At 39.3% G+C, this 26,974-nt stretch overlaps 1 protein-coding gene across 1 annotated transcript in view; it reads right to left on the bottom strand.

Annotated features, from left to right (window-relative positions):
- Positions 1-26,974, bottom strand: part of LOC126184598 (E3 ubiquitin-protein ligase HERC2) — an 812,863-nt gene that overhangs the window by 90,644 nt on the left and 695,245 nt on the right. Inside the window, exons 73-75 of the mRNA XM_049927039.1 lie at positions 26,709-26,812; positions 24,038-24,144; positions 22,531-22,658 (exon numbers count right to left, since the gene is read on the bottom strand). Of these exons, the coding sequence (XP_049782996.1) occupies positions 22,531-22,658; positions 24,038-24,144; positions 26,709-26,812 (339 nt within the window). The remainder of the gene's footprint in view (positions 1-22,530; positions 22,659-24,037; positions 24,145-26,708; positions 26,813-26,974) is intronic.

The raw sequence follows: 26,974 nt of genomic DNA, 5'->3' as shown, positions 1-26,974 counted from the left end.
TATGCAGTTTATTGCTAAAATATATTGCAGTTTCCTAGTAGCTTTATAATGAATCAAAGTGGGCTACTTGCTTTACTCATTTGGTCATGCCATTGTATAGCACTCGAACTTGCCACTACAAAAAATTATATGATTTCACAGTTTTTAACTGTCACTTGTTTGGCAAAATGCACTTTTTCTTCATTGGCTGCTAGTATCTCCATCACGACAAAATTTTATCAAAGAATGAAAAATTATACAGGCTTATTTTAGAAATTTTGATAGAAAGGAAACTGGTGCCATTTCGTCATTAAACTTTAGCAGAATTGTTCATGTCTACCTTTCCATTTTTGTACACTTTTCTGTTTGCATCTATGAATTATATATTCTCTTTTCATCTAGACTATTCCTTAATATATAAATATGGATGACACAACAACGGGCTGCTCTAAAAGTTATCTCCACAGACTTTCTCTCATCTCATAAAATGTATGAGATATGATGGCAGATGAGGGCAAGCGACAGTTTAAAAGTGCACTGAAAAGTGTGGAAAATATAGCGGAAGCAGGAGGATAAATGAAAAAAGAAATGAAGAAACAACTACAGGAAGCAGTGAACATCATTCGTAAGTATTTTCAAACAATTACACGTGCCCTTGAAGATAAGAATAACATTCAAGTAAAACATGAAGAAGAGGTTATAAATGGAACAAATGCAGTTCCAGAGAGAAACGACAGTTTCATAGTGCAACAACTAGCGACATCTCTTGGCCACACCCCAGAACATCCAAGTAGCAAGCCAATAGCAGGACAAGCCCCTGACACTTGGAAGCAACAACGGCAACTCCGAGGTACAAAGGGATTAGCTGACAACTAGTAGTGATGAACAAAGACCGACTAGTGGCAATGAAGAAGAATTGGCGACACATAGTGGCCAGTCAACTGACCCGGAAAGAAACAAACACCACCAAACATGAACAGAAGAAGATATAGAAGCAATAATAATAATAGAAAGATGAACCAACAGATAAAGCATATGTATGGAAGTCTGACAAACGATAAAGATGATGACAAAAGAGGAAATAGAAACAATGGCTACACAAAGCCAGGAACCAGCCCCAACACATGGTACAACCAAGACAAAGGTACCGAGGCAAGAGTGCAGGGGCCAGCAGGAATGACCTGGTGATGCAGAAACAAATACAATAAAAGATAGGGATTGGAAACAAACAACAGGGCAACCTGGAACACCAGTAAATGAAGAAAAAAATCAAGAGAACCTAAAGAGGGAATGGACAACAGTGGTGAGAGGTGGGAAGAGACATGCTAGACAATGGGAAAACTAGACAGGAAAAGAAACAAATTGAAGAAAAATGGGAACAATACAAGGGGAAAGCAAAATAAAGGCAGCAGAAAGAAGCGCATGGCTACACATGGGAAAACTAGACAAAGATATGACAGAGAAAGCTATTACAGAATACCTGAAGGAAAACAGAGTAAAAGGGAAAATATACTGTGATCTGATGAATGAAAAATGAGGAAGCAGAGCTTTTTAAAATAGGCATTCCACTGCAAGACCTAGAACTAGTCCATGATGGAAATTTTTAGCCAGAAGATGCACATAACAACATGGAACATAGAGAGCCTGAGGGGAGTTCTGAATCTGCTCCTGCGAAATATCATGGCCGACCACAATAGATCTAATAATCACAAATAACATCACAACAAACAGCCCTGCCACTATAGTGAAAAAGGAAGCAGCCGTCATCTTTAAGCACATTCCAGTATAAATAAATGTAGAAAATGACAGAACCATCAGATTAGAAGAAAGGTGAAATGTAACACTTGGCAAGATCCTGGACATGGAAATAATTACAGGGAAAATGACAGAAAAAGATACGGTTGAAAGAGCAATACGGGCATGAAATTTTGACGAGGCTGCTACATAGCTGAAATCAAATATAATAAATGGGGCCACCACACAAGATACAAATAGGAGAGTGAGGAAATGGTTCGACAGAGAATGCTATAAGGAAAGAAAACTTGACACTGAAAACACTATATAAAACTAGATGACAAACGCCAAGCGCAACCACTGCAGAATACCAACGAGAACAGAGGAAATACGAAGACCTAATAAGAATGAAGAAAAGCAACACCTGGAAGAACAACAAGAGAAAATAGTAGAAGAGGTAGAAGTAGACCCATACTGAGCTCTGAGACTGAAAAGACAGAAAATACAGCCAAACATCCCCATGGAAACATGGAAAGAGCACATACGAAAAGTAATCTGTTCAAAACAAACAAGACCCACAATTAAGAAATCTAGGACCGCACAGGCTGATGAAAATATCTAGTAAATGAGGGCTTCACAACAGACAGGAAGACTAGACATTCATAGGGCATAACGGAGCCACCACAATAGATCTAATAATCACAAATGGCATCAGAACAAACAGCCCTGTCACTATAGATCCTTTATTGTATGATTATATGATAGCGGAACAAACACTGGTAACTGTTACTTCTGTGAAATATCTGGGAGTATGCGTGCGGAATGATTTGAAGTGGAATGATCATATAAAATTAATAGTTGGTAAGGCGGGTGCCAGGTTGAGATTCATTGGGAGAGTCCTTAGAAAATGTAGTCCATCAACAAAGGAGGTGGCTTACAAAACACTCGTTCGACCTATACTTGAATATTGCTCATCAGTGTGGGATCCGTACCAGGTCGGGTTGACGGAGGAGACAGAGAAGATCCAAAGAAGAGCAGTGTGTTTCATCACAGGGTTATTTGGTAAGCGTGATAGCGTTACGGAGATGTTTAGCAAACTCAAGTGACAGACTCTGCAAGAGAGGCGCTCTGCATCGCAGTGTAGCTTGCTGTCCAGGTTTCGAGAGGGTGCTTCCCCCTACTAATACCTCCCGAGGAGATCACAAATGTAAAATTAGAGAGATTCAAGCATGCACGGAGGCTTTCCGGCAGTTGTTCTTCCCGTGAACCATACGCGACTGGAACAGGAAAGGGAGGTAATGACAGTGGTACATAAAGTGCCCTCCGCCACACACCGTTGGGTGGCTTGCAGAGTATAAATGTAAATGTAGATGTAGATGTAGAGATCTTTACCACAGATGAAATTGCAAATGCAATACAGAAAATGAGGAACAACAGAGCACCAGGAGAAGATGGAATAAGAAACGAACACTTAAAACAGACAGCACAAGAATACCTGCCAATATGGACCTCCCTTCTAGAAAAATGTATCGAACTAGGAAGCATACTGGGTGAATGGAGAAAGTCAACAATCAGTCTCCTATACAAGGGAAAAGGAGAGACAGAGAACCCAAACACGTTCACAGGAATAGCGTTGGAATCCACACCACAAACTCCTAATGGAAATCCTTGCAAAAGGCTGGTAGAGAAGCTCGAATGCCTTCTACCAGAGAAGCAGTTCGGTTTTAGGAAGGGACAGTCCATGACCTGGCAGTAGAAAACCTGCTGGAACAAATAAAACAGACAATAGGAGGACCCAAAGGAAAACTACATGTGGTTTTTGTTAACTACTCAAAAGCCTTTGACCTGGTCAACAGGAAGGTTTTAATAGACAAACTGGAGGAACTAATTGGAAGAATGAGTACAACAACCCTGATATCAAATATACTGGCAGGAAACCACTTATAGATAGGTGATGGAATAGGGTATCTGACTGGCTGCCACAGACGAACGGCAATCTCCAAGGCAATCCACTCAGCCCTATCCTGTTTAATGTCCTCACACACGATGTCATGAAAGGAATGGCAGGAACGAGCAATACATATACGCTGATGACATGGCCATTGTAGCCACAGATGTAGACAAACTACAAGTAGCATTAAACACACTTAGTGAACGGGCAGAGCGAAATGACATCAAGATAAATGAAAAGAAGATGGAGTTGGTAGGAAAGGAGGAAGACTCACTGAAGCAGAGAACATCAATTGCAATGGTAAACCACTCAAGAGGGTTAAGAATTTAAAATATCTACGCATCACAATCCAAAAAATGGGAAAAAGTTTCAGACTACATATAAGATCTAAAGCAGAGGTGGCCACTATAGCTATGAATGAAATCATAAACGTCACACAAATATCGATCAGCACAGCTATGGACCTTTTTAGGCTAAAGATACTACATGATCTGATGTATGGCCTAGAATCAGTGGGAGAATATCTCACATACAAACAGCGGGAAGAATTGGAGTGAGTAAAGGCTAGATACCTGAAGAGAATTTTAGGAATGCTGCAGAACTCAAGATCGAGACTAGTATACGAGCTTACCAGGGAGACCTTCCTGATAGAGGATTTAAGATGCGAGCCGATACTCCCAGCTAGTGCCAACTTCAAACAGCTTCTACAAGATCTGCATGAGAAGAGAAACAACATACCACAGGACTTCTATGCAACGTCTGCCATGCAACACACAACCTGGATGGAAGCTAACCATGAAATGTGAAGACAAGACTGGCAACCCATGGTTTACACCACAAGGTGTGTTGCAACAAATGATTGTGTGTGTGTGTGTGTGTGTGTGTGTGTGTGTGTGTGTGTGTGAGAGAGAGAGAGAGAGAGAGAGAGAGAGAGAGAGAGAGAGTTGTGCTTGGAATTTTGTGACCTATATCATATTATAAAATGCAGGAATATACCTAAATCCATCACAGCTTATAGCAAAGACAAGTAATGTGACTGTAAACCTTTACACGGCATGTGTGCATTTCCAATAAATAAAAAACAAAAAAAATTTAATACCATCTCACAGAAATGTTCATCTTTAACAATTTTTAATTAAATAAATGTCATGCTACCTAAATATCTGATTGATGTTTTTTCGCCAAATGTCAACACCAAGTACCTCAAGTGTAGTACTCTAAGTGTAGTAAAATGGGAAAGAATTAAGCAGTATTGTAAAACATGCAATTATTGACAATGAAAAAGTATGTAGCCACATTGAAGACTCTCACAGATTTTTAACTTCAGTGAAAGAGCAGCAGTTAAAGAGATATCTGCAAGGTATGATGCAATTTAAAAATACTGGACCTATATTTTGAACTATATGAATTGTCACTACATGAATCTGGTATCTTGGACATTTAAATTGTGATTAGGGGTTTTCTGAAAAAATAAAGATGTTTTCAAAATATATCTAGTCTTGCACTTAGCAATAGAGAGGGGTTTAAGAACAGATAGGATATTTTCTCAATAACTATAGAAAACTTTTGACCATATAAACTGGTATATTGCAGCTACTCCCATAGGTACATATAAGTAATTCACAATAGAGATAAAAAACAAAACAAATAAACACAAAGATATACAAAAAAGGAAGTAACATGAGCTGTGTCATATTATCTTCAATGACACTACTATTTGCTGAACAAGTGTTGATCTAGGCATAACACAGTTTTCAGGCAGGAACAAACACATACAGACAAGGGAAAGAAATTTCATATTTCCAGAAGGGGCTAGTGAGGTAACAGGCGAGTTGTGACACCCTGGAAATATTCTAAGTTCAGAGTTGGCGTGGCCGCATGGGCCGCTCGGCAGGCCAACCACGTGGTGACAAATGTTGGCCAAAGCAAGAAGGGTCCAGCCCAAGCGCGTGGCTGGGAATTCCACGCTGATGCTGTGTCAATGAAAGAGACTTGTATGCCGAGAGTGCCAAATATAGCGGACTTTGTGAAACCATCATGGCAGACATTTCACAGTTCGTATAGAATTAAAAGTAGCCCGATGAATCATGATACCTCAAAAAGAAACCTGTACATTACTATTATTTGCACGATGATTCTGATGGTGTAATCAGATTTTCAATATCTTTATTAATTTAAAGTTTAGTATCTGACGGTAAATTATACAAGTAACACCCAGCAACAAATTTCCAAAATATAAACAGTCCATCCAATTTCATTGATTGATGTGCCCTTAAAAAGCTATTAGTGTAAACCTAAATTAGTATAAATTACAGGCATGTAACGTGAACAGTACATGAGATATTGGAGGTCAAAGAGGCCGATTACTATCGAGCGTGTCAGGCCATAAGTACTCCACAGTTACACGAAAAAATGGTGGCAGCATGCTTATAAATATATTTATTTACCTATGTCTTTGTTTGTATCCAATATATCCTATTCATGAAGAAATTGGTTAAATATTTACTGTGTTTTAGAAAGCACAGAGACCTTAGGCTACTGGCCTACCTTTTGTTTCTATTCCTTTGATATATATTTATTTGATTTGATTATGTATTTAATAATGTGTGTTAGAGCATGTTTATGGTCCAGCTGTAGGAATATTTATTTAATTTTAATTTATTCAAATGTAAATCCAGTATTTCAAATGTGTTTAATTATGTTTGTGAATGTGCGTTGGCTTGAAGACATGGTGGGAGTGCTCTAGCCAATCACAGCACTCATGAATGGGGAGAGGCTGGATGTTCAGCACAACGGACAAATGGTGGTGAGACAGACTTGGAGTGTGGAGCAGTTTGCACGTGGTCGCGAGAGATAGAAATACTTTGGAGTGGGGAATTGTGAACTTGTGAGATTTCCGAGGTTACTACAGTGAAGACATAGTACGCGTTTAGAAGTGAATATCTCATGAGCTATGTTGTCATTCATAACTAATTACACGCAGTAGGAATCTATTGTTACCCTGTAATTCAACTTATATTTTATTTAATTGCTGGACCATCGACACCAATACATGTTTTGCAGAAATATAGCACATTCTCAAAAGTACTTCTACTATCGTACTCATCATTTAAAGTCGTTAAGATAGTACCTGCAGATTTTATTTGATTGCAGTCTTTCATTTATAAATTTACATACCGCATTTAAAATTCGAAATTGCCAAGAGATAGGAAACTTCAACCAGTCTAGAATCTGCCAGGAAGTTTCAACCAGTCGATTCATGTGTATATTCTTATTGTATACTGTAGACTCAGCAGTATTTGGTTTGTAATGCGGCAACTACGTATCCCAGCCCCTAGACAACGGAACCAGCCAGAACTTTTAATATTTCAACTATGAGTCTGAGGGTATGTAGTTGAGGGCCAACACATCAACACCATTTCATTTTAATGTTTTTTAAAGCCCGCAGGCTGCTGCAATGTCTGGAAAGGAGGGGGCTCTACAAGGACCACTGTATGAAATACATTGCATAATGAAAACTTTGGCTTAAGTATTAACAAATGAAAGGAAAAAGTTATGAGGTGTAGAAACAAGAATAATAAATGGTTTAAGATCAATACTAGAATAGGTAAAACAAAAGAAATATAAGAGTAAATTCACACACAATGGGTGAATCAAAGAAAAAAAAAGCCTCTTCACTAAGCAATACTTCGCAATCTAAGACATCATCTGAAGATAAAAAAATCACACTTCTCTTTTTGTTCCATATTCTGATAATACTTGAAACAAGAATGAGTTTTACGAAAAAATTGACTCTAGCCTTCAAACTGAATGCTGTGAGTATTTTAAAGTTGTACAATTGCTTCTACTGTCTTATGGAAAAATCTATTAAAAAATAGTTTTTACATACATGTTACTTAGAGATACTTGTTTGGAGACTCTTCTGTGTTCTACAAATATTGCAATTGCTTCCACCACATAGTTCAAGGCTTCCTCTTCCAGATATAACTGTGCTTATTCATAATTCTGTAAAATCTTGCTATGAGATGTATGGTTTTTTGAAGACTGTTTCTCATCAAGAGGTAATCATTTTATGGATCTTACATTTTTTTTTACAGCTGTTCATATTAATTCAATTTTATTCTGAGAGCTTTTAGTGTAATACAAGGTTCTAACACATCTGATGACAGCCTTCTTCATTTTGCAATATTGACTGTGCTGAAATTCTGCAACAGTCCTTCAGAGTATGAATGCATGCACAAACCAAGCAGGTTACCTGCACAGCAGAGGCTTTTTTGAGGTGGCCTGAATCAGTACAGAGAATATGCCCTAGTTATCTAATGAGGCAGCACACAATGACAGCCAGATGGTGCTGCTGAATAGTGCAGACATGTGCTTGGAGGTGAGCTGGAATGAATGACATGTCATTTGCCAGGGCCTGCAAAGCTAGTGGATGACATGCTCCACTGACAAAATTGAGGACATGCCCTGCAATCATTCTCAAATGATTTTGCAGAAACTATTTGGTTAAAAAAATATGATTTTTCTGTTATTTACAGTTTTATACATCATCTTCTTGGTGAAGTGCTTATCATTTCATGAACGGTCATACTTACTGTGTTTTTTGCGTATAAGTAACATCCTGCACAAACTTCATATAATTTGCAATGAAAAATAATGGTCACAATGATTCAGTATTTGGTACATATTAAATCATACACAGCTGTGTAATTAATTTAGCTAACATATTTAATTTTTCTTTAAACTTGGAAAGAGTTCTACATTTACTCCCAATCATGAGAAAATGGATTTTATGTAGGACACTCAGCTCTGCCTGCCATGCCACAATAGAGCGAAAGAGACATATATCATAAACAGCTAAAGATATCGAAATAAGGTTTTGGCAAATTAAAGCATGCAAAGAGACGAGTATTTTGCCATATGGTTAATACACAAAACTTCCTTATCCATGTCGATAGAGCAGTAGCTATAATTTTTATTTATTTTTTTTCCATGCAGTACTGAAATTTTTGTCACCAGTTGGTTGTTTAACAAGACACACTGTTATAGATTCCATCATAACAGTTAGTGCAGTAACATGTTACCAAGGCGAGTTAGTGCAAATTATACAGTGTTTTAACAAAAAAACAAAATTAAACCTGCCAAGAAGAGAAATGTAGCCATTACTCACAACTGATGATGCTTCTTCAAAAGAAGAAGGTTAACAATTCAGGCAAAAATAAATTGCTAATTCTATTGCAATTTGGGCAGAATCCCATAAACCATTGTATTTTTAATAGTGAACAACTGGAGTGGAAACTTATCAAAGGATTTTCTTCTTGCACTTCACTTCAATGATCTGAGAAATACAAAAATAATTCACAGCAAGTAGTGTAATTTCTTTTTGTTCATATCCCCATTCCGAACAAAGTGGTGAACTTCACATAAAACATCTATTATCTATTATATATATTTGCTGCACGTACCAGTGCATGTGAGTGTGAGCGCACCGAATGCAGTGTCACCACGCATATGTATTTAAATCAACCACCAACTGTATTATTGTTCTGTGTTATTGTTCGGAGGTTTATGAATAAAATCATATTTGTATTACTTGGATCAGTTTCATGTATTACATGGTTACTACATGATTACTTTGGCAGTGACCACTTTGTCGGCTTCCATTAACAGACAGGGTATCGTTCCACCAGTCTATCCATTCACTTTTCCTCCATATGATGATGCATATGAGGATTGGGAAGCTTATGAAAGAAGACTCAGATAGCATTTTTTGGCTTTCGATGTGACAGACTCGAATTTGTAGAATGCCTTATTCCTCTTGCGGATTCCATCTACGGTGTATCAATTACGGCATCAGCTAGCCCCTTTACAAGAACCGACAGCTCTTACTTTTGATCTGTACAACCACCACTGCAAATGAATGGATGTCACAGCGGTGCGAGCTGATTCTACTGATGCTGCAAGAAAGCAAACCAGTCATACAGGATCAGAGCAGATGAACTTCACAGTCTTAGGCGTAAGTGTCAATTAATTACTGATGCTCATAATGACTCTTATGCAGACGCTACGGTGCGCAACACAACAATCTGTTTAGCTAGGGACAAGGAAGTATACCCAGAAGGCTTTATTCTGTGAAAACCCTCTGTCGGTAGAAGTTTTGCAAATAGCACACACAATATTTTGGCACGAAAAGGAAAACGAAAACTGGTTTTTGGAATATGTGAACCTTCAGGGAGAGTAGCAAGCTGAAACAAGTGAGAAGGGAAATGAATAATTATAAGCTTGATATCCTGGGACTGAGTGAAGTGAGGTGGCCAGAGTTTGGTGAAATGCAGACATCAGATGGAATTACGTTTTTATATTCAGGATGTGAAGAGGAAGAGGAACACCGGGATGGAGTTGGGCTATTGTTGACCAAGGCAGCAAAGAAGAGCCTTCAAGAATGGAGACCTGTGTCCAGTAGGATCATGACTGCCAGATTTAAGATGATGGTCCGAAACGTGATGCTTACCCAATGCTATGCCCCCACAGATACATCAGAGACTGAGAAGAAGGAGGAATTCTATTACCTGCTACAACAAACTGTAAGGAAAGTGAGCAAGAAAGATATCTTCATTGTTATGGGAGACATAACTGCCAAGGAGGGAGATAACAATGAGGGTTTGGAACAGATAATGGGGGTACATGGCTTGGGTGAAATGAATGATAATGGGGAAAGATTTAGTGACTTCTGCATGAGCCATGACCTTGTAATAGGAGGCACCTTCTTTCCTCATCAAAGATGTCACAAGATAACAAGGGTATCCCCAGATTACATTACAGAAAATCAAATTGACCACATTGCAGTATCCAAGAAGTTCAGGAGGAGCCTGGAAGATGTGTGGAATAGAAGAGGAGCAGACGCAAGTAGCGACCAACATCTTATTGCTGCCAGTTTCCAAATGAAGACTGTGGCTTCCGGAAAGAAATTCGAGCCAAGGAATAGAAGATTCGATGTAGGTAAACTGAAAGATCCACAGATAGCTGAGAGGTTCCAGCTGGAACTCTGGAATAGATTCCAGGCACTGGAACTTGAGATGGCTGAGGATGAGGACATGGAGGAAATGTGGACAGAAGTTAAGAATGCTTTTGTGCAAATGAGTGAGAGACAACTTGGCATTAAAAATCAGCTGTGGAGAGATTGGATGCCTGAACATACCTGGAGCAAAATGACCCATAGGAAGGAGGCCAAGGGAAGAGTAAATCAGAGCAGGACCAGGCAACAAAATGCACAGGCACAAGCTGATTATAGAGCAGCAGATAAGGAAGTGAAAAGGAGTGGGAGAAGAGACCACAGAAGATGGATAGATGAAAAGGCTGATAGAGCAGTACAGGCAGCGCAGAGGGAGGGTGGGGGGGGGGGGGGGGGGGGAAGTGAAAGAACTATATGATATCACTAAGATGCTCTCAAAGAAAAGCTTCCAGAGGACCTGACCTGCAAGGAATAAGAAAGAGGAGATACTAACTACACATGAAGAACAATCACGTAGGTGGAAGGAACACTTTAAAGAAGTTCTAAATAGAGACCTCGGTGGGGAGGTAGAAGAACAAGCATAAACGGAATACAATGATCCTAGTCCCAGCATTGGTGTAAATGCATCCACGAAAACAGAAATTTTGATAGCACTGAAGCAGATCAAGAATGGGAAGGAAACAGACTTGGACACCACTGTTGAGTTATTGCACATCCTCTTAGAGAAGATATGGAAAGAGGACAAACTGTCAACAGATTGGAAACGAGGTATTATCGTGAAAATAACTAAAACAGGAGATGTTACTAACTGCAACAACTGGTGGGGCATTATCCTACTGTCAATACCGAGTAAGGTACTTTCGAGGATAATTTTAAATCGCATTAAGGATTCTGTGGAAACACAACTGAGGAGAGAGCAGGCAGGTTTTAGAAAACATCAAAGCTGTGTGGACCTTATCAATACTCTCAGAATTATTCTGGAACAAAGTGCGGAGTGGCAACACACCCTCTACCTTACCTTCATTGACTCTGAATTAGGTCATCCCCCATTGTACACCTCTCTTCCTTCCCCCCATCACTCTCTTCATCACATGGTCCAACACAAACAGAAATAGTGTTGGCAAAAGAATACACCCCTGTCATACTCCCGAACTAACTTGTAAAGGCTCTGTTAGTTCTCCATTATGTAGTACTTGGCATTCATAGTCATCAGACATTTCCTTGATGATGCTAATAATCTTTATTGGAATGCTATATTTTGCAAGAGTATCCCACATGACTCTTCGATTGACATAGTCAAAAGCCTTGTTGCTTAATGGCACAACGATATCAAGACATCAAAGAGAAACTGGCCAGGTTACAGAGAGAGTTGGAAGTTGCAGGCCTCAAGATAAATGTTCGCAAAACTAAAGAAATGCAAGTAAATTCGACTATCACGAATAGGCTGGCCATTAATGGAGAGGACATAGAACAGGTCCAATCTTTCCTCTATCTCGGAAGTATAGTCACGACTACAGGAGGCGCTGAGGACAATGTCCGTAGTCACATTCACAAAGCAAATAGTGCATTTGTACAACTGTACCCTGTCTGGAGAAATAGGAACATCTGAAAGAAGACCAAACTCCGGCTTTTCAATAGCAATGTGAAGGCTGTTCTGTTGTATGGTTGTGAAACTTGGAAGGTGACTAACAACATCAAAAACCAGCTCCAAGTTTTTATCAACTGCTGTCTCTGGCATATTTTAAATGTGAGGTGGTCAAATATAATGAGAAATGAAGATTTTTGGAGGGAGACAAACCAGCAACCAATCAATATACAAATCAGAGAAAGAAAATGGAACTGGATTGGGCATACAATGAGGTAACCAGATGGAGTTATTGAAAGGATGGCTTTGGATTGGAACCCTCAAGGAGTTAGAAAACGTGGTCGTCCCAAACAGACGTGGGAAAGGACGATTGAGAGAGAAGCTGCAGAGGATGGGAAAACCTGGAGTGAAGAGAAGAGACTTGCTAGAAATTGTACCAGATGGAGGAATTTTGTCACGGCCCTATGTTCCAGAGGGAACGACAGGAACTAAGCAACAATATTTTGAAGCTTCTTGGGCAGCGGGTGACCAAATTAAATTGTGGGATGATGTGGCAGTAGTGTCACAAGATGTGACCACTACAATGACAGATAGCTTGCACAACGAAGTGACAGTGGTGGTGGTAGGCCCAAGCAGCCACAACCACCACAATGCCAGTGTTGGCATTTTTTGTTTCCATCTTGTCCTTTCTGCTTTTTCCAGCACCAATGTTTGGCATGCCCTAAGTGCTAGGCTACTTATAGTGCTTCAGGGAAGAAAAGCCATACTGCCTCCTTGTGTCGTTAGCCGAAGATTCCTCCAGATATGGACACAGATGTAACCTGTGACTCCACTGCTTGTGACTTCTCCCAAGTTGTTTATTGAGTTAAGTGTTTTTCAAAATGGTTGAAATGACTCTAAGCACTATGAGACTCAACATCGGGTGGGCAATACTTTTCTCAAATTGACTTTTCTCAAGTGTATCTGTGGATAAAGAGTCTCACTGAGTTCTGGATTTGAATACTCCTTTCGATTCTGGATGATATTTTTGTCATGGGCTCCTCCATGGCCTATTACTTGAAAAATTTGCGCTCTTTGATTTCTGTCTTATAGCCTGCAGGCTTATGGGTAACATCACGAAATTTCAGTTTTTTCAATCTTGTACTGTTCATTTGGGGTATTGCGGGATGGGGTTCACCATCTGCCAGACTGCTGTTACATCTATGCCACACCCCTTATCCATGATGGAGCTTCAGGCCTTCCTAGGGAAGATAGCCTACTACCACATATTCCTGCCAGGCATGGACACATTGGCCCACCCATTGCATGTCATGTTACGCAAGAATGTACCCTTTTGCTGGACCCCGGATTGCAAATGTGTTTTTCAAATGTTGAAATTTAAAGTCGTCCCCTTGTTTAGCTATGGTCTCTCCAGACTAGCACACAATTTTGACAACTGACGCCTCACTGTATGGCCTCGGCATGGTTCTAGCGCACTGATATATCAATGGCTCTGAATGACCTGTTGCTCTCACATCTCACTCTGGCCCAGAAATGTTACTCTCAGGTGGAAAAAGAGGCTCTAGCCATAGTTTATGCTCTCCAGAAATTTTGTTTGTTTTGTACGGCTCCAAGTTTCACGTTATTACTGAACATAAGCCCTTGGTTCCCTTGTTTAACCCCCACACTCCCTTGCCTGACAAGGCAGCATACTGCCTACAAAACTGGGTACTTCTCTAGTCTCGCTAAAATTACAAAATCCATTTTTCACCTATGTTTAAACATGCCAATGTGGATGCCTTGTTTGCCTTCCACTGGGTCCTGCTCCTGACTTTGATTGTGAAGAATTGCTTTCCTTCCATCTTGATACTGAAATGCAGGCCATGGTAGAGGGTTTCCCCATTAAAAGCTCGCACATAGCAACTGCTATTGCTGCTGACCCAATTCTCTGCAGGTGGTTTGGTTTGTTCAGCAGGGCTGGCCAGATTAAATCACAGGGTTGGGCTTTGGACCCCTGCACAACTATTTTCCTTTTGGTATTGCCTCTCTGTTCTTGATGGTATTTTGCTGTTGTCACAGAACACCTCTCTCCTTGAGGTTATGGTGCGTGGTTCGCCACCTTCTCCGCCAGTGCCATTGGGGAATTTTGTGCACTGAAGTGTTAGCTACAAGACATGTTCCTTGGCCTGGGATTGATGGCAAAATTGTCCATTTTGTTGCAGCTGGTGAGCAATGTGTCTGAAAACAGGCAGCTCCCAGGGCATCTTTGTCCCCCGGCCAGCTCCACACCAGCCATGGGAGTGCATTCATGTAGACTTTGCAGGTCCCTTCTTGAACTCCTATTGGTTCTTGGTCATGGATGAGTTTTCTCAGTCTCCTTACATTCTCTGGTGAGCATCAATGTTGGCTGATGTCACAATTCATATGCTTTAGAGGGTTTCTCTATTGAGGGGTTGCCTTGTACCTTAGTTTCTGATAATGGGACCCAGTTTGTTTCACACACCATTCAATTGTTTTGTTGTCATCACGGCATTTGTCATGTTACAGCTCAACAATTCCACTCTCAATCACATGGCAAGGTGGAACGACTAGTGTGTATGATCAAACGAAAAAGTTTGTTGTGGATTCCTTGTCAGACGACACCCTTCTCCATTTTCTGATAATCTACCACTTCATACTTATGGGGGAGTGGAGGCTGGCCGAGTTGCTTCACAGCCAGCAGCCATGCACAGTCCTCCACCTTCTGCGACCTGCACCACACCTGATGCAGTCGGGTTCATCCAGACGCTTCACGCTGGGATCGCCGGTGTGTGTGAGTGTTTGGTTGCTGCACCAAGTGGATACTGGTCTTTGTTGTCCACTGCCAGAGATGCCGTCTTTGCGACGTCTGTATGGCCGATGGGCTGGTGGGGTGCCACTTTGACCAGCAGCGCCCCTGCTCCCTGCCAGAAGCTACTAGTCTGCGGGTGCAGCCCCTCATCGCTGCAGGCCTTCCGCTGCCCTCAACCTTGAGCCAGTGATTGCCTGCTGTGAAGGTCCATTGCTGCCAGCCTGCTGTTCTGGTTGGTCCAGCTCCACCAGCCCCTTCTCCATCATTGCCTCAGCCATAACTGCCACTGGATCTAGCCTGTCTCTTCCACACTTGGTCCTTCCTGCTGATGACAATGAACAGACTGTGACGGCACCCTGCTCCCTGCTGTCATCATGCACTGTGCGGGCCCACTGCTCTCAGGCACGCCCACATCTTTGTGTATTCTGGCCCCATCCTCTGGTAACTGCCCAGCACATTATCCTGCTGCCACTTGTCAGCACCCACTGCTGCTGCTCCCGATCAGATGGATGAGTCTCTCATTGGCCTGCTGGCATCTTTTCCATCACCTGGGCGCACTCTTTACATGAGGGAAATGTGTGTACCCTGCTAATAGTGCATGTGAGTGTGAGTGCACCGAGTGTAGTGTCACCATGCATGTGTTCTTCAATCAACCACGAAATGTATTAGCATGGTCCTGCCACTACAAGCCATCTGTAGGAAGCGTGCACACAGCACGGATCCACCACACCTTCTACCAGCAACTCATGCATATATATGCATGCAGCAATGCTGACTTACACTAACTATGTCTTTTAGTTTGTATCGCTCATATCATTATAGCATTTGTTCTGTGTATCGCTTAAGTTACATGTTCTGTATGATCGTTGTCTTGTTATGTGTGGAGTCATGAGAAGCTTATTTTTGTTATTGTTCAGAGGTTTATGAATAAAGTCATATTTGTGTTAGCTGGATGGTTTCCATTTATTACTTGGTTACTACAAATTTATAATCTATTTTCACCTTAATAAGCACTCTCAAGACGTTCATATAGTAATGACCATCATTTTTTTGGTAACCTTATTGACCACAGCTACACCTGCATCAACATCTGCATCTACATGGCTTCAAGAAGTTCATATAGTAATGACCATTATGTTTTTTGTAACCTTATTGACAGAGCTACAGCTGCATATACATATACATCTACATGGCTACTCTGCAAATCACACTAATTCTCTATTATTCCACTCTCAAACAACACATGGAAAAAACAAATACCAATATCTTTGCATGCAAGCTCTGATTTCCCTTATCAAAAGAAAAAAAATATTATGATAATCATTTCTCCCTATGTAGGCCAGAGTCAACAAAATATTTTTGCTTTCAAAGGACAAAGTTGGTGACTGAAATTTCGTAGAGATTCTGGTGCAGTGAAAAACGCCATTGTTTTAATGACTTCCACACCAAATCCTGTATCTTGTCCACGACACTCTCCCCCTATTTCTCAATAACACAAAACTTGCTGCCTTCTTTGAACTTTCTCGATTTATTCCATTAATCCTATCTGGGAAGGATACCACACTGCACAGCAGTACTCTGAAAAAAATATTGACAAGTGTACTGTAGACAGTCTTTTTCATAGGCAAAACGGGCAACAAACTGTGCATTTTCATCTTCTTGCAGCGTAATGAATAGTCCATTAAAATTCGGGCATGCAGCCGTGCAAATAAAATATCCACCACTGATATTTTGGCCACGTATCGTCCAGTCATCTTCAGAGTGCATCACAAGACTGATGACAAGATGCCAAGCACGGCCTTATATGCTCCACCATGGCAGTACTGCACATAAGGGTCACAGATGCTGCTCGGTGGCAAAGAAATACGCTTACACATGCGCCGCCTGTGGTGAAGGCATACAGGCATTCGATTTGCATATCAACGTATGATCGGCGGCGGTGACACAATGACGACATCTCTCCAGTTTAATTACCCCAAGAGCTGAATTCCATGCTTTGTCCAAATTAAAACCACAATCTCTATTTATTAAATTATTAGGTAATCTAATCTCTATACCTTCCTTGAAGACAGATTCCCAAAAGGAAGAGGTGGATGTTAAAATCTTCACATCACTGTAATTCATGGAATGCCCTGTATCAATACAATGTTCGGCCACAGCTGACTTGTCTGGCTGTAATAAGCTTGTGTATCTTCGATGCTCCACACATCTCTCATGAACAGTGCATGTTGTTTGACCTATGTACGACTTCTCACAATTTCCGCAAGGAATCTGATACACACCCACTTTACAAAGCTGTAAATCGTCCTTCACAGAGCCGAGTAAAGCTGCAATCTTCATGGGGGGCCAGAAGATCACCTTAACACAGTGTTTCTCAAGGATACGGCCTACCTTCAAGGAAAGATCACCCACATAGGGCAAAAATGCACTAGATCTGAAGGAATTACTATCTTCTTCCCCATCGCATACTTGTATTCTAGGTTTTGCATTGAATGCTCTACTAATTTGTTGCAGAGAAAATCCATTCGATGTAAAAATGCTCAAGGTATGTGAGCTCTTCTTGCTAATTGTCTTTATTGGATATACAGTGCACCCTATGCACTAAAGTCTTAAGGGCACCAATGGTCTGTGGCTACAGGCATGAAAATATAGAATTGTGAATGTTGGTTTCCAATAGACGGCATGTCCTAATGTGCCATCAACTTCACGGCGAACGACAACATCCAAAAAGGGGAGGCAACTGTCTCTTTCTATTTCCATAGTAAATTTGATGCTAGCATGGATGGAATTCAAATGCTCAAGAAATAGATGTAATTCATCCATCCCGTGCGGCCATACTACAAATGTGTCATCCACGTACCTCCAGAAGACCGCTGGTTTAAAACTTGCTGAGTCCAATGCCTTGTCCTTGAAGTCTTCCATGAATAAATTAGCTACCAGAGGAGAGAGGGGGCTTCCCATAGCAACACCATCAACCTGCCCATAAAATTCACCATTAAACTGAAAATAAAATGATAAAAGCACATGTTCAAATAAGGCCATAATTTCTTATCAAAATGTTGGCTGATAAGAGACGTACGTGGACGACACATTTCTGGTATGGCCGCACAGGATGGATGAATTACAACAATTTCTTGAGCATTTGAATTCCATACATGCTATCATCAAATTTACTATGGAAATAGAAAAAGATGGCTGCTCCCCTTTTTGGATGTTGTCGTTCACTGTAAAGTTGATGGCACATTAGGACATGCCGTATACCGGATACCAACAAATACAAATCTATATATTCATGCCAGTAGCTGCCATTACCCTTCACAGGGCGTAGGTGTCCTTAAGACCCTTAGTGCACAGGACGCACTATGTATCCGATAAAGACAATTTGCAAAAAGAGCTCACATACCCCAAGAGCATTTTTACATCGAATGGATTATCTCCACAACAAATTCGTAGAGCATCACTGCAAAACCTAGAATGCAGGTATGTGATGGGGAAGAAGTTAGTAATTCCTTCAGATCTAGTGCATTTTTGCCCTATGTGGGTGCTCTTTCCTCGAAGATAGGCCGTATTCTTGAGAAACACTGTGTTAAGGTGATCTTCTGGCCCCCACGAAAATTGTAGCTTTTCTCGGCTCTGTGAAGGACGATTTACAGCTTTATAAAGTGGGCGTGTATCAGATTCCTTCCAGAAATTGTGAGAAGTCGTACATAGGTCAAACGACATGCACCATTCAGGAGAGATGTGTGGAGCATCGAAGATACATACGCTTATTACAGCCAGACAAGTCAGCTGTGGCCGAACATTGTACTGATACAGGGCATTCCAGGAATTACAGTGATGTGAAGATTTTAACATCCACCTCTTCCTTTTGGGAATCTGTCTTCTAGGAAGGTATAGAGATTAGATTAGCTAATAATTTAAAAAATAGAGATCATGGTTTTAATTTGGACAAAGCATGGAATTCAGCTCTTGTGGTAATTAAGCTGCAAAGAAGTCGTCATTGTGTCACCGCCGCTGATCATACATTGATAAGCGAATCGAATGCCTGTATGCCTTCACCACAGGCGGTGAATGTGTAAGCGTATTTCTTTGCCGCCGAGCAGCATCTGTGACTCGCATGCACAGTACCACCATGGCGGAGCATATAAGGCTGCGCTTGGCATTTAGTTGTCAGACTTGTGAGTCACTCTGAGGATGGCCTGACAATACGCAGCCACAATATCGGTGGAGGAAATTTTATTTCTGCGGCTGCATGCCCAAAATTTAATGGACGAGGCATCACATTGGATATTTATAACAGATCAATGCTGTATTTTTGATGCAGAGTAGAGGTGAGACAATAAACTCTCTCGTAACTCTGAAGCTGTAAAAGCTCTGACAATTTCCAGAACTTTGACAACTACTTGTCAAAGTCAGTATTGGTGATCAATTAAAATATTATGAGAAGGAAAGTTGCTACTCACGATATAGTGGAGATGCTGAGTCACAGATAGGCACAGAAAAAAAGGCACTCATAATTAATGCCAACTCAGCATCTCCGCAATATGGTGAGTAGCAACTTTCCTTCTCATAATATTTTAATGGATTTTCCATTGTTTGATCAATTAAAAGATATTTTAAATGAAGGAAGTCACTCCCTGACTCTGTAGTGATAGGGTTGGGAAGATGGTACACTATTTGCTTTATTTTTTCATATTTCAAAGATAACTTAAGTGTAGGAAGAAAATTCCTTGGTGAGTTTTAATAACACCTGCTCACCATTAAAATCACACTGCACACTGAGTTACAGGATTCCCCTGAAATTGCCACAGACAGAGCAATTTAATTGCTCCAAGCTTTTTACCCTTTTTTTTCTTCGGGGAATCATCAGAGAGTTGAATTTTGATTAAAAACTTAAATTTTTATTTTTTATTTTTTATTTTATTTTTTTTTTTTTGAGAAGACACATCAGAGGCTACACAATGTCACCCCATTAACATGTTAGTGCAGTTGCAATTGTGAGTAAATCTTATAACAGTGGTTTTATTAAGTGAGGAACTGAGCAAAAGTCAGGACAATAGCTTAAGAAAATGCACATCCTCACTATAGAAATAAATGTTTAACTTCTACACTTTCCACACTAATGCTCATTTCAGCAGTTATCAATAATCCTTACAAAATTATATTATTCTATTGAAAAATGTCTCTAGTTACTCATATATTATGGTAGATAAGGAAGTTCAGCACGGTAAGCATTTGGCAAAATACTCTCCTCTTTGCACGCTATCATTTAGTAAAAACCCGTTCCAATATCTTGAAATGGTTATGACATGCAAAGAATGTTATAAACAGTTATCTTTCGCTCTGTTGTTGTGTGCACAGGTGGAACTTAGTACACTGCATGAAATCCTTCTTCTTGACATTGGTTATATATAAATAGACACACACACACACACACACACACACACACACACACACACACACACACACGCCTAAGGAAAAATTCAAGATGTTAGCAAAATTTCATAAACAGCAATATATGATCTAATATGAACCAAATACAAAATCATAGTGACCTCCGTTTTACATTGCAAACTATTAGAATTTCACTAAGTGTGTTACATAAATGCAAAATATCAAAATAACTACGTCCATTAACAAAATGATAGACACTTCACCATGAAGCTGACATGTAAAGCTACAAGATGCAAAAGAATATTTTTTTTACCAAATAGTTTATTTAAAATTGTATGAGATATATTACAGACAAGGGAAAGCATGCATGATATTCTACTCCTCGGGGCACTGCTGCAACTTGGCTAGTGGGCTAACCCACGTTCCTTGTGTACATCCATATATGTGTTTAACTTCACTGGACAGCATGGCATCCTTTGTGTTCTCACACTAAGCCATAGTTCTAGTTTCCTCCAAAATTATATCCTAATTTACCCAAAAGGGATTGCAGTATTCCAAAAGGAAAAATTATTCAAAGAGTGTGATGAATGTTTCTAGAAAAAATTGTCATTCAAGTTGTCTGAGTTTTAGGCTTCTTTCAAAGTGCTCCTTTTGAGATTGTAAATACTACATCACAAGTGGACCTATATCTCTGATTCCTCCATCTACAATTGCAGGATAAGACAATCTTGATTCCTTAGGGTATCAGTATTATTCTGACAGACCATTATCAATACGTGGACAATTTAGATTTGAAAGACTTGCTGCAGTAAAGTACATTTTGAGGCTTATTCCTACAATCTGTGAAAAAATCATAGTGTAAACTGTGAGGTTGATTTGTGAGTCACGCTTGAGTAGCTCAGTCGATAGAGCAATTTCCCCTGAAAGGCAAACAACCTGAGTTTTTGTCTCCGTCTGCCACATAGTTTCATTCTGCCAGGAAGTTTCATATCAGTAGATACCCCAATAGAGTGTGAAAATTTTATTCTGAAAATGATAGCACAGATTGCAGTCTGTGGATGCAGGTAGATAATCATAACCTGACTGCCTTAACACTTCCTGTCATTCCCTGAAAGCAAGTCTACATTTTGAAATTACACTTTTCCACATGGCAGTTCTGAACTCACATATTGACTGACCTGCTTCCATCCTACTTCTAATTCATTATGGCAAAGATTACAAGAAGCCACATCACTGACAACCTACATCATCTTTCAGTGCCTGAAGTGAACACTAACATTTAATGCTAATAACTTCTGGATCTCCAGTACTTGAGCAAAGTTTCACTTGTAACATATCTACCTAAGACATCAAAGTAATTAAAACTGTAATAATACTGAGTAGCTTCACTCATAGCTGTCCCAATCATGAGACTTTACCCAGAAAAAATCACAATAACTTCACCAGTCCTCTACCTGTTTGGCCAGTGTAGTTTCTTCATAGCAGCTCTTGTGGTCTGTCTGGACTACAAGATATCCTTCCACCTGAAGGTCTAAAAAGATTATTCTGCAAATTTTCTCTTCTCTTCTGCTCACCATCCTTTCAATTTCCTTCATTGTCAAGCAACTCCATAAGAAATAACTTAAATCTCTCAAGTTTCATTACAGTCTTAAGAAGTGTTCTTCTTTGTTTGTATAATTTTCTTATCTTTCTTTATTCTATAATGGTTTTATATTTAGTTCACCACATCATAATTAATTGCTGATTACTGAGTTGAATTTATTACGTGCAGGAAAATATTTGAAGGTATGAGGATTATCCAAAAGTGGCATGGAGTAAGTTTCTGAAACTACAACCAAGTAAAATCCTAATACCTGGCTTTCATCCAAATTAATTTTTCCTTCTTATTGTATTTCACAGTTGTGCTTGTCTCTGCAAATCTGGAGTAAAAAGACACTCAATGGCTGCTTACATTCTATAACATGTCAAGTACAGCAACTGTAAGTCTTTTAGTTTTTCATTAATGGTGTGCTACTTTACTAATAGTTGCATTAACATATTTGACCCAAGCATGTTCATCACAATACCTGTAATGCGACAACAAGTCTTGGTCTCTGGATAGCATTTGTTGTACCATCACCCAGCTGTCCCTCGTCATTATCTCCCCAGGTGTAGACTTCACCTTGGTCACTACATGCAACACAGTGTAATGAACCTGGAAACAAATATTTTTGATCCACAATGGGTTGAGTAATTACAATCCATTTAAAATATGACACTGGACATTTATTTAGAAAACATATGTGTACATATGTCTGTAGAACATTTATTAAGAAAACATAGCTGAATGTTGGTCTATTGTAGAGGGCTTGTAACTATTAACTGATGTTACGTTTCTAATTACCTTCATTTTTTGTTGGAAATTCACTTTGTTAATAGGATATTTATGTGCTCTGTATACATGGGTTCTGAAACCAGCTTTCTCACGGCAAATGGGATGTGTGGAACTATTTGATATTGTTGTGTCAGTGGCAGTGGGTTTCACATTAATTTTGATAGGCAACTTTTGACTGATGTTGGTTTGGTAATATCCAGGAAGTTTAATGTATTATTTTGTTTGTGTCCTATGACTAATATTCTCATGTGTGTTACTGAAGGTGCGAACAATGGGTTGTTTTCTTCAGCAGTTCCATTAAATATTAAAACTGTGTCATCTACATAACTCCAGTAGTAATGTATTCTCTGTGTTTTATTGTTATTACCATTTTCCACGTGGTTTTATAGGCAGTTAATAAATATATACTTTTGTTCATGTTGCAATGATTTGTGCAAATATAACACACTAATTTTTCATCAGAAGCACATATATTTAATTGTTATGTATTAATACATTATGCTGCATTAGCACCTCTTTAAAGTAATTGTGCAAAGTGAAGTATGACCCAAAACAGAGCTGAAACAGCCAGTGGACATACATGCAGTAAGTCATCTGCATAGTATCATCAAAAACATTTACATGATAGCACATCTTTAGGCAAGAAATACATCATACATTTTTGTCATTTCTATATATGAAAGTATATGCTCTGAACCTGATGTAGTCCATAGCAATATAACAAATAAGTGATAATCTACCTAATAGTATAAGTACCACAAATAATATTTGAATAATTTGGATGCCTCTATGCCTGATGACGACCATTAGTAGCTCAAAACACAGTGATAATAAATTAGTGTGATAAGATTAACAATTTTTAAATATTGTGACTTATTGTGGTGTATACATTTATCCTTTATTATAATAGTCACAGAAAACTAATCTGTTAGTATGGCTAATGACTATGGCAACAGGGTGCTCTGCACACGAATGCATATTTTAGTATGTACAAAGTATATCCTGTGCAAGTCTGTTTTTTACTATCATAGCTATAATGACTTAATAAATCTGGAGTACTTGTCAAGCTACAAAGTAACTGAATAATTTCAGACTATCAAAGTATTTGACTTATAATCTCATTAGTTTCCTTACATACAGTGTTAGATATTTATATATTTCAAAACTCACTAGTTGATGAGGCCTCAAAGTTTTATTACCTGTTGCAATACAAATTATCTTCTTGCCCTGTAGTGATGCAACCTTTCGAGGTCTTCTTACATGGTCATCAGTCCCATGACCTAAACGGTGGTAATCTCCCTTCCCCCTAGGGACAAAAATGTATTGAATATTAGTTTATGACATAAAAATACATACAAAGAAATTTGAATTTCACATTATAGTATTTTACAGTCCTCCACATTTTACACTTTGAAGGACTGCAACACTACTAAGAGCTGGAGGAGGGGAGGGGGGCAATGGGAGAGAGGGCTCTTAAATTACATTTTACTGAGGCGTTTACATTTGAGGAATCCACTAAATGTTGTTAGGACTTCACTGAATTCTTAATTGCTTCTGTATTTCTAGGTTTGTAAAATGTCTATTCTGAAGTCTTTGATTGCTTCTCAATACATAAACAACAAAGATAACAAATGAAAAATCAAATGAAGAATGCATGAAATATTTGTGAAATACAGATTGTATCTGTTAATGAGAAGTACAATGTGTTCTGCTACATAATCATAAGCCACTCTGAAAAACCATTGTCCTAAAATATTAAGCAATGAGAATAACTTAACTGTTCTTAAATTCTTGGTTATCAAGCACATTAGCATATACAAGGGGTGGACAAAAATATGGAAACACCAAAAACACAACACATTACCACGTCTAACACAATGTCAGAAACCTGCTGGCATTCAAAACAGCTCATAGTCATCTCAGAATCGATAAACATAGGTCCTGTATGATTTTTAAGGGAATCTTGTACCACTATTCCCGTGAAATAGTGGCACGTTCAGGTAACAATGATGGAAGTGGATAGCGATTACACACCTTTCTTTCCCAAGTAGACCACAAAGGCTCAATAATATTGAGATCTGGTGACTGTGGTGGCCAGGGGAGATACGAGAATTTATCCTTGTGCTCATACAACCATTCCTGGATGATGTGAGCTGTATGAAAAGGGGTCCTTCATCTTGGAACACAGCATCATCATTGAAGAACAAACACCATATCATGGGATATGCCTGATCAACCAAAATGGTCATATAATCCTTTCCAGGGATGCAGCCTTGCAGAGTAACCATGGGGCCCATGTCATACAACAATATGGCTGCCCGTATGATCAATGAAACCTCACCATGTTTCACTCTTGGGACATAAACTCTGCCAGAAGTTGGAAAAAGTGAGATACAAGACTCGTTCAACCAAATTACTTTCTTCCACTTCACCATAGTCCAGTTTTATGGCTTCAGCACACTGTTTTACAGTTACAGGCATTTGGATCATTTGGTTTCAGAACTCCAGCTTGCCCTCCAATTCCCTACTTAGGGACCTCCCTTCATGTCGATGAAATCTTCTCGGGCTTCCATCCGGGTAGCTGTGTCGAAAATCCGCGACGTTTTGATGAGTGTAATTCGAAACGTCGTGGATTTTCGATGCAGCTACGCGGATGGAAGCCTGAGAAGATTTCATCAGCAGCATACACCGGGAAAGCCTGCATCCCTTCATGTTGTTTTGCTGTTGACTGGGTTTGCAAGTACAACACACAGTTCTGCAGTGACTTTTTTAGCTGTTGAAACTTCCATTTTTTTTGTCACGATCCTCTTGAATGACTATATGTCACAACCACTCAACACACACTTCACCTGTATTGTTACTTAGCAGATGATTTTTTTATGCATTCCCTGTGTGCAGTACATATCTTGACATGTTGCCTCTTGAAACACCAAATATATCAACTACCTTGGTTATGGGAGCACCCACCCACAATTTTCCCATATTCAAGTTCACATAGTTGCAACATAAAGCACTCACAACTGCACAGAACACTGTTCTGATCACAACTGACACTTGCAGCATACTGAGGACATAGCACAGCTGCTGTTCATGGTCAAATACAACAGCACAACCTACAGATTTGGCTAGCCCCTGCATTTACATTCAGTATGCATTTCTCACAGAATTTCCATATGTTTGTCCAGCCCCTGAATTACGTAAAACTAAGAGGTGCTTAACACCAGGGACTCTAATTACTACAACATTTAATGACATTACAATACATATTGGAAAATCTTATGCAAAATCTTCACAACACTGAACAAGTGATACATTAGAATCTATGAAACAGAGTTATGTTCACTGGCAATTTTATTTTTGTAACTTGGTTAGGGTTTTTGGTTGCCTAAAGCACAATATTTTGAAGCAAAAGTTGAAATAGTATGAAACGGTCAACACCACAAATTCATGTATTTCATCTTAACTATGTGATAAGAAGCAGTGTGTATGAGCTCATGTAAATCATGTGGCAGTAGCATCTCTTAACTTGAAATCATATGAAATGGTGGTTCACAAGATTAAGACTTGGCTAATTTGTTGAATTTACTACACACACTAATTTCAAGTACATGTTTCGTCCTTATGTAGATGTCCATTGCCTGAACAGTTGCTGAGTGTATTTCATGTGTACCTCATAAGTTACAGAGCTAAAGATAGCTACACTGAGCCAAAAACAATAATTATATGTAAGAGAGCTGCAGTTCAGATGGCCAGTAAGAGTACTGAAAAATTAAAATAATTGACCATAGACTGCCCCCAACAGATATAATGTCAATATTGGTGGATCTATAATATATTTTTTATGTAAACTGAAATAGTTTATATACTTACCATGTGTAAACACTTCCTGAACGGGTTAGAGCTACAGAAAACTGTGAACCACATTCCACTTTAATAACCCCAAGACCTGCCAATGATTCAATCTTCATGGGAACCTGTAGTGTAAAAAGTAATTGACTGCAAAAAAAGTTATTTTAAATATTTTAGGTGTAACAAACAAAGATAATGCAGAAAAAATTGAATTATGTGCAATGAAACAATCTTTCATACAATCTTCACACCTTCAGTTCATCTTTGGTTAGTTAACCAAATTGCAC

The sequence above is a fragment of the Schistocerca cancellata genome, chromosome 4 (assembly GCF_023864275.1).
Source record: "Schistocerca cancellata isolate TAMUIC-IGC-003103 chromosome 4, iqSchCanc2.1, whole genome shotgun sequence".
In the NCBI taxonomy this organism is placed as follows: Eukaryota; Metazoa; Arthropoda; class Insecta; order Orthoptera; family Acrididae; genus Schistocerca; species Schistocerca cancellata.
This window is presented reverse-complemented; position numbering and strand designations above follow the sequence as displayed.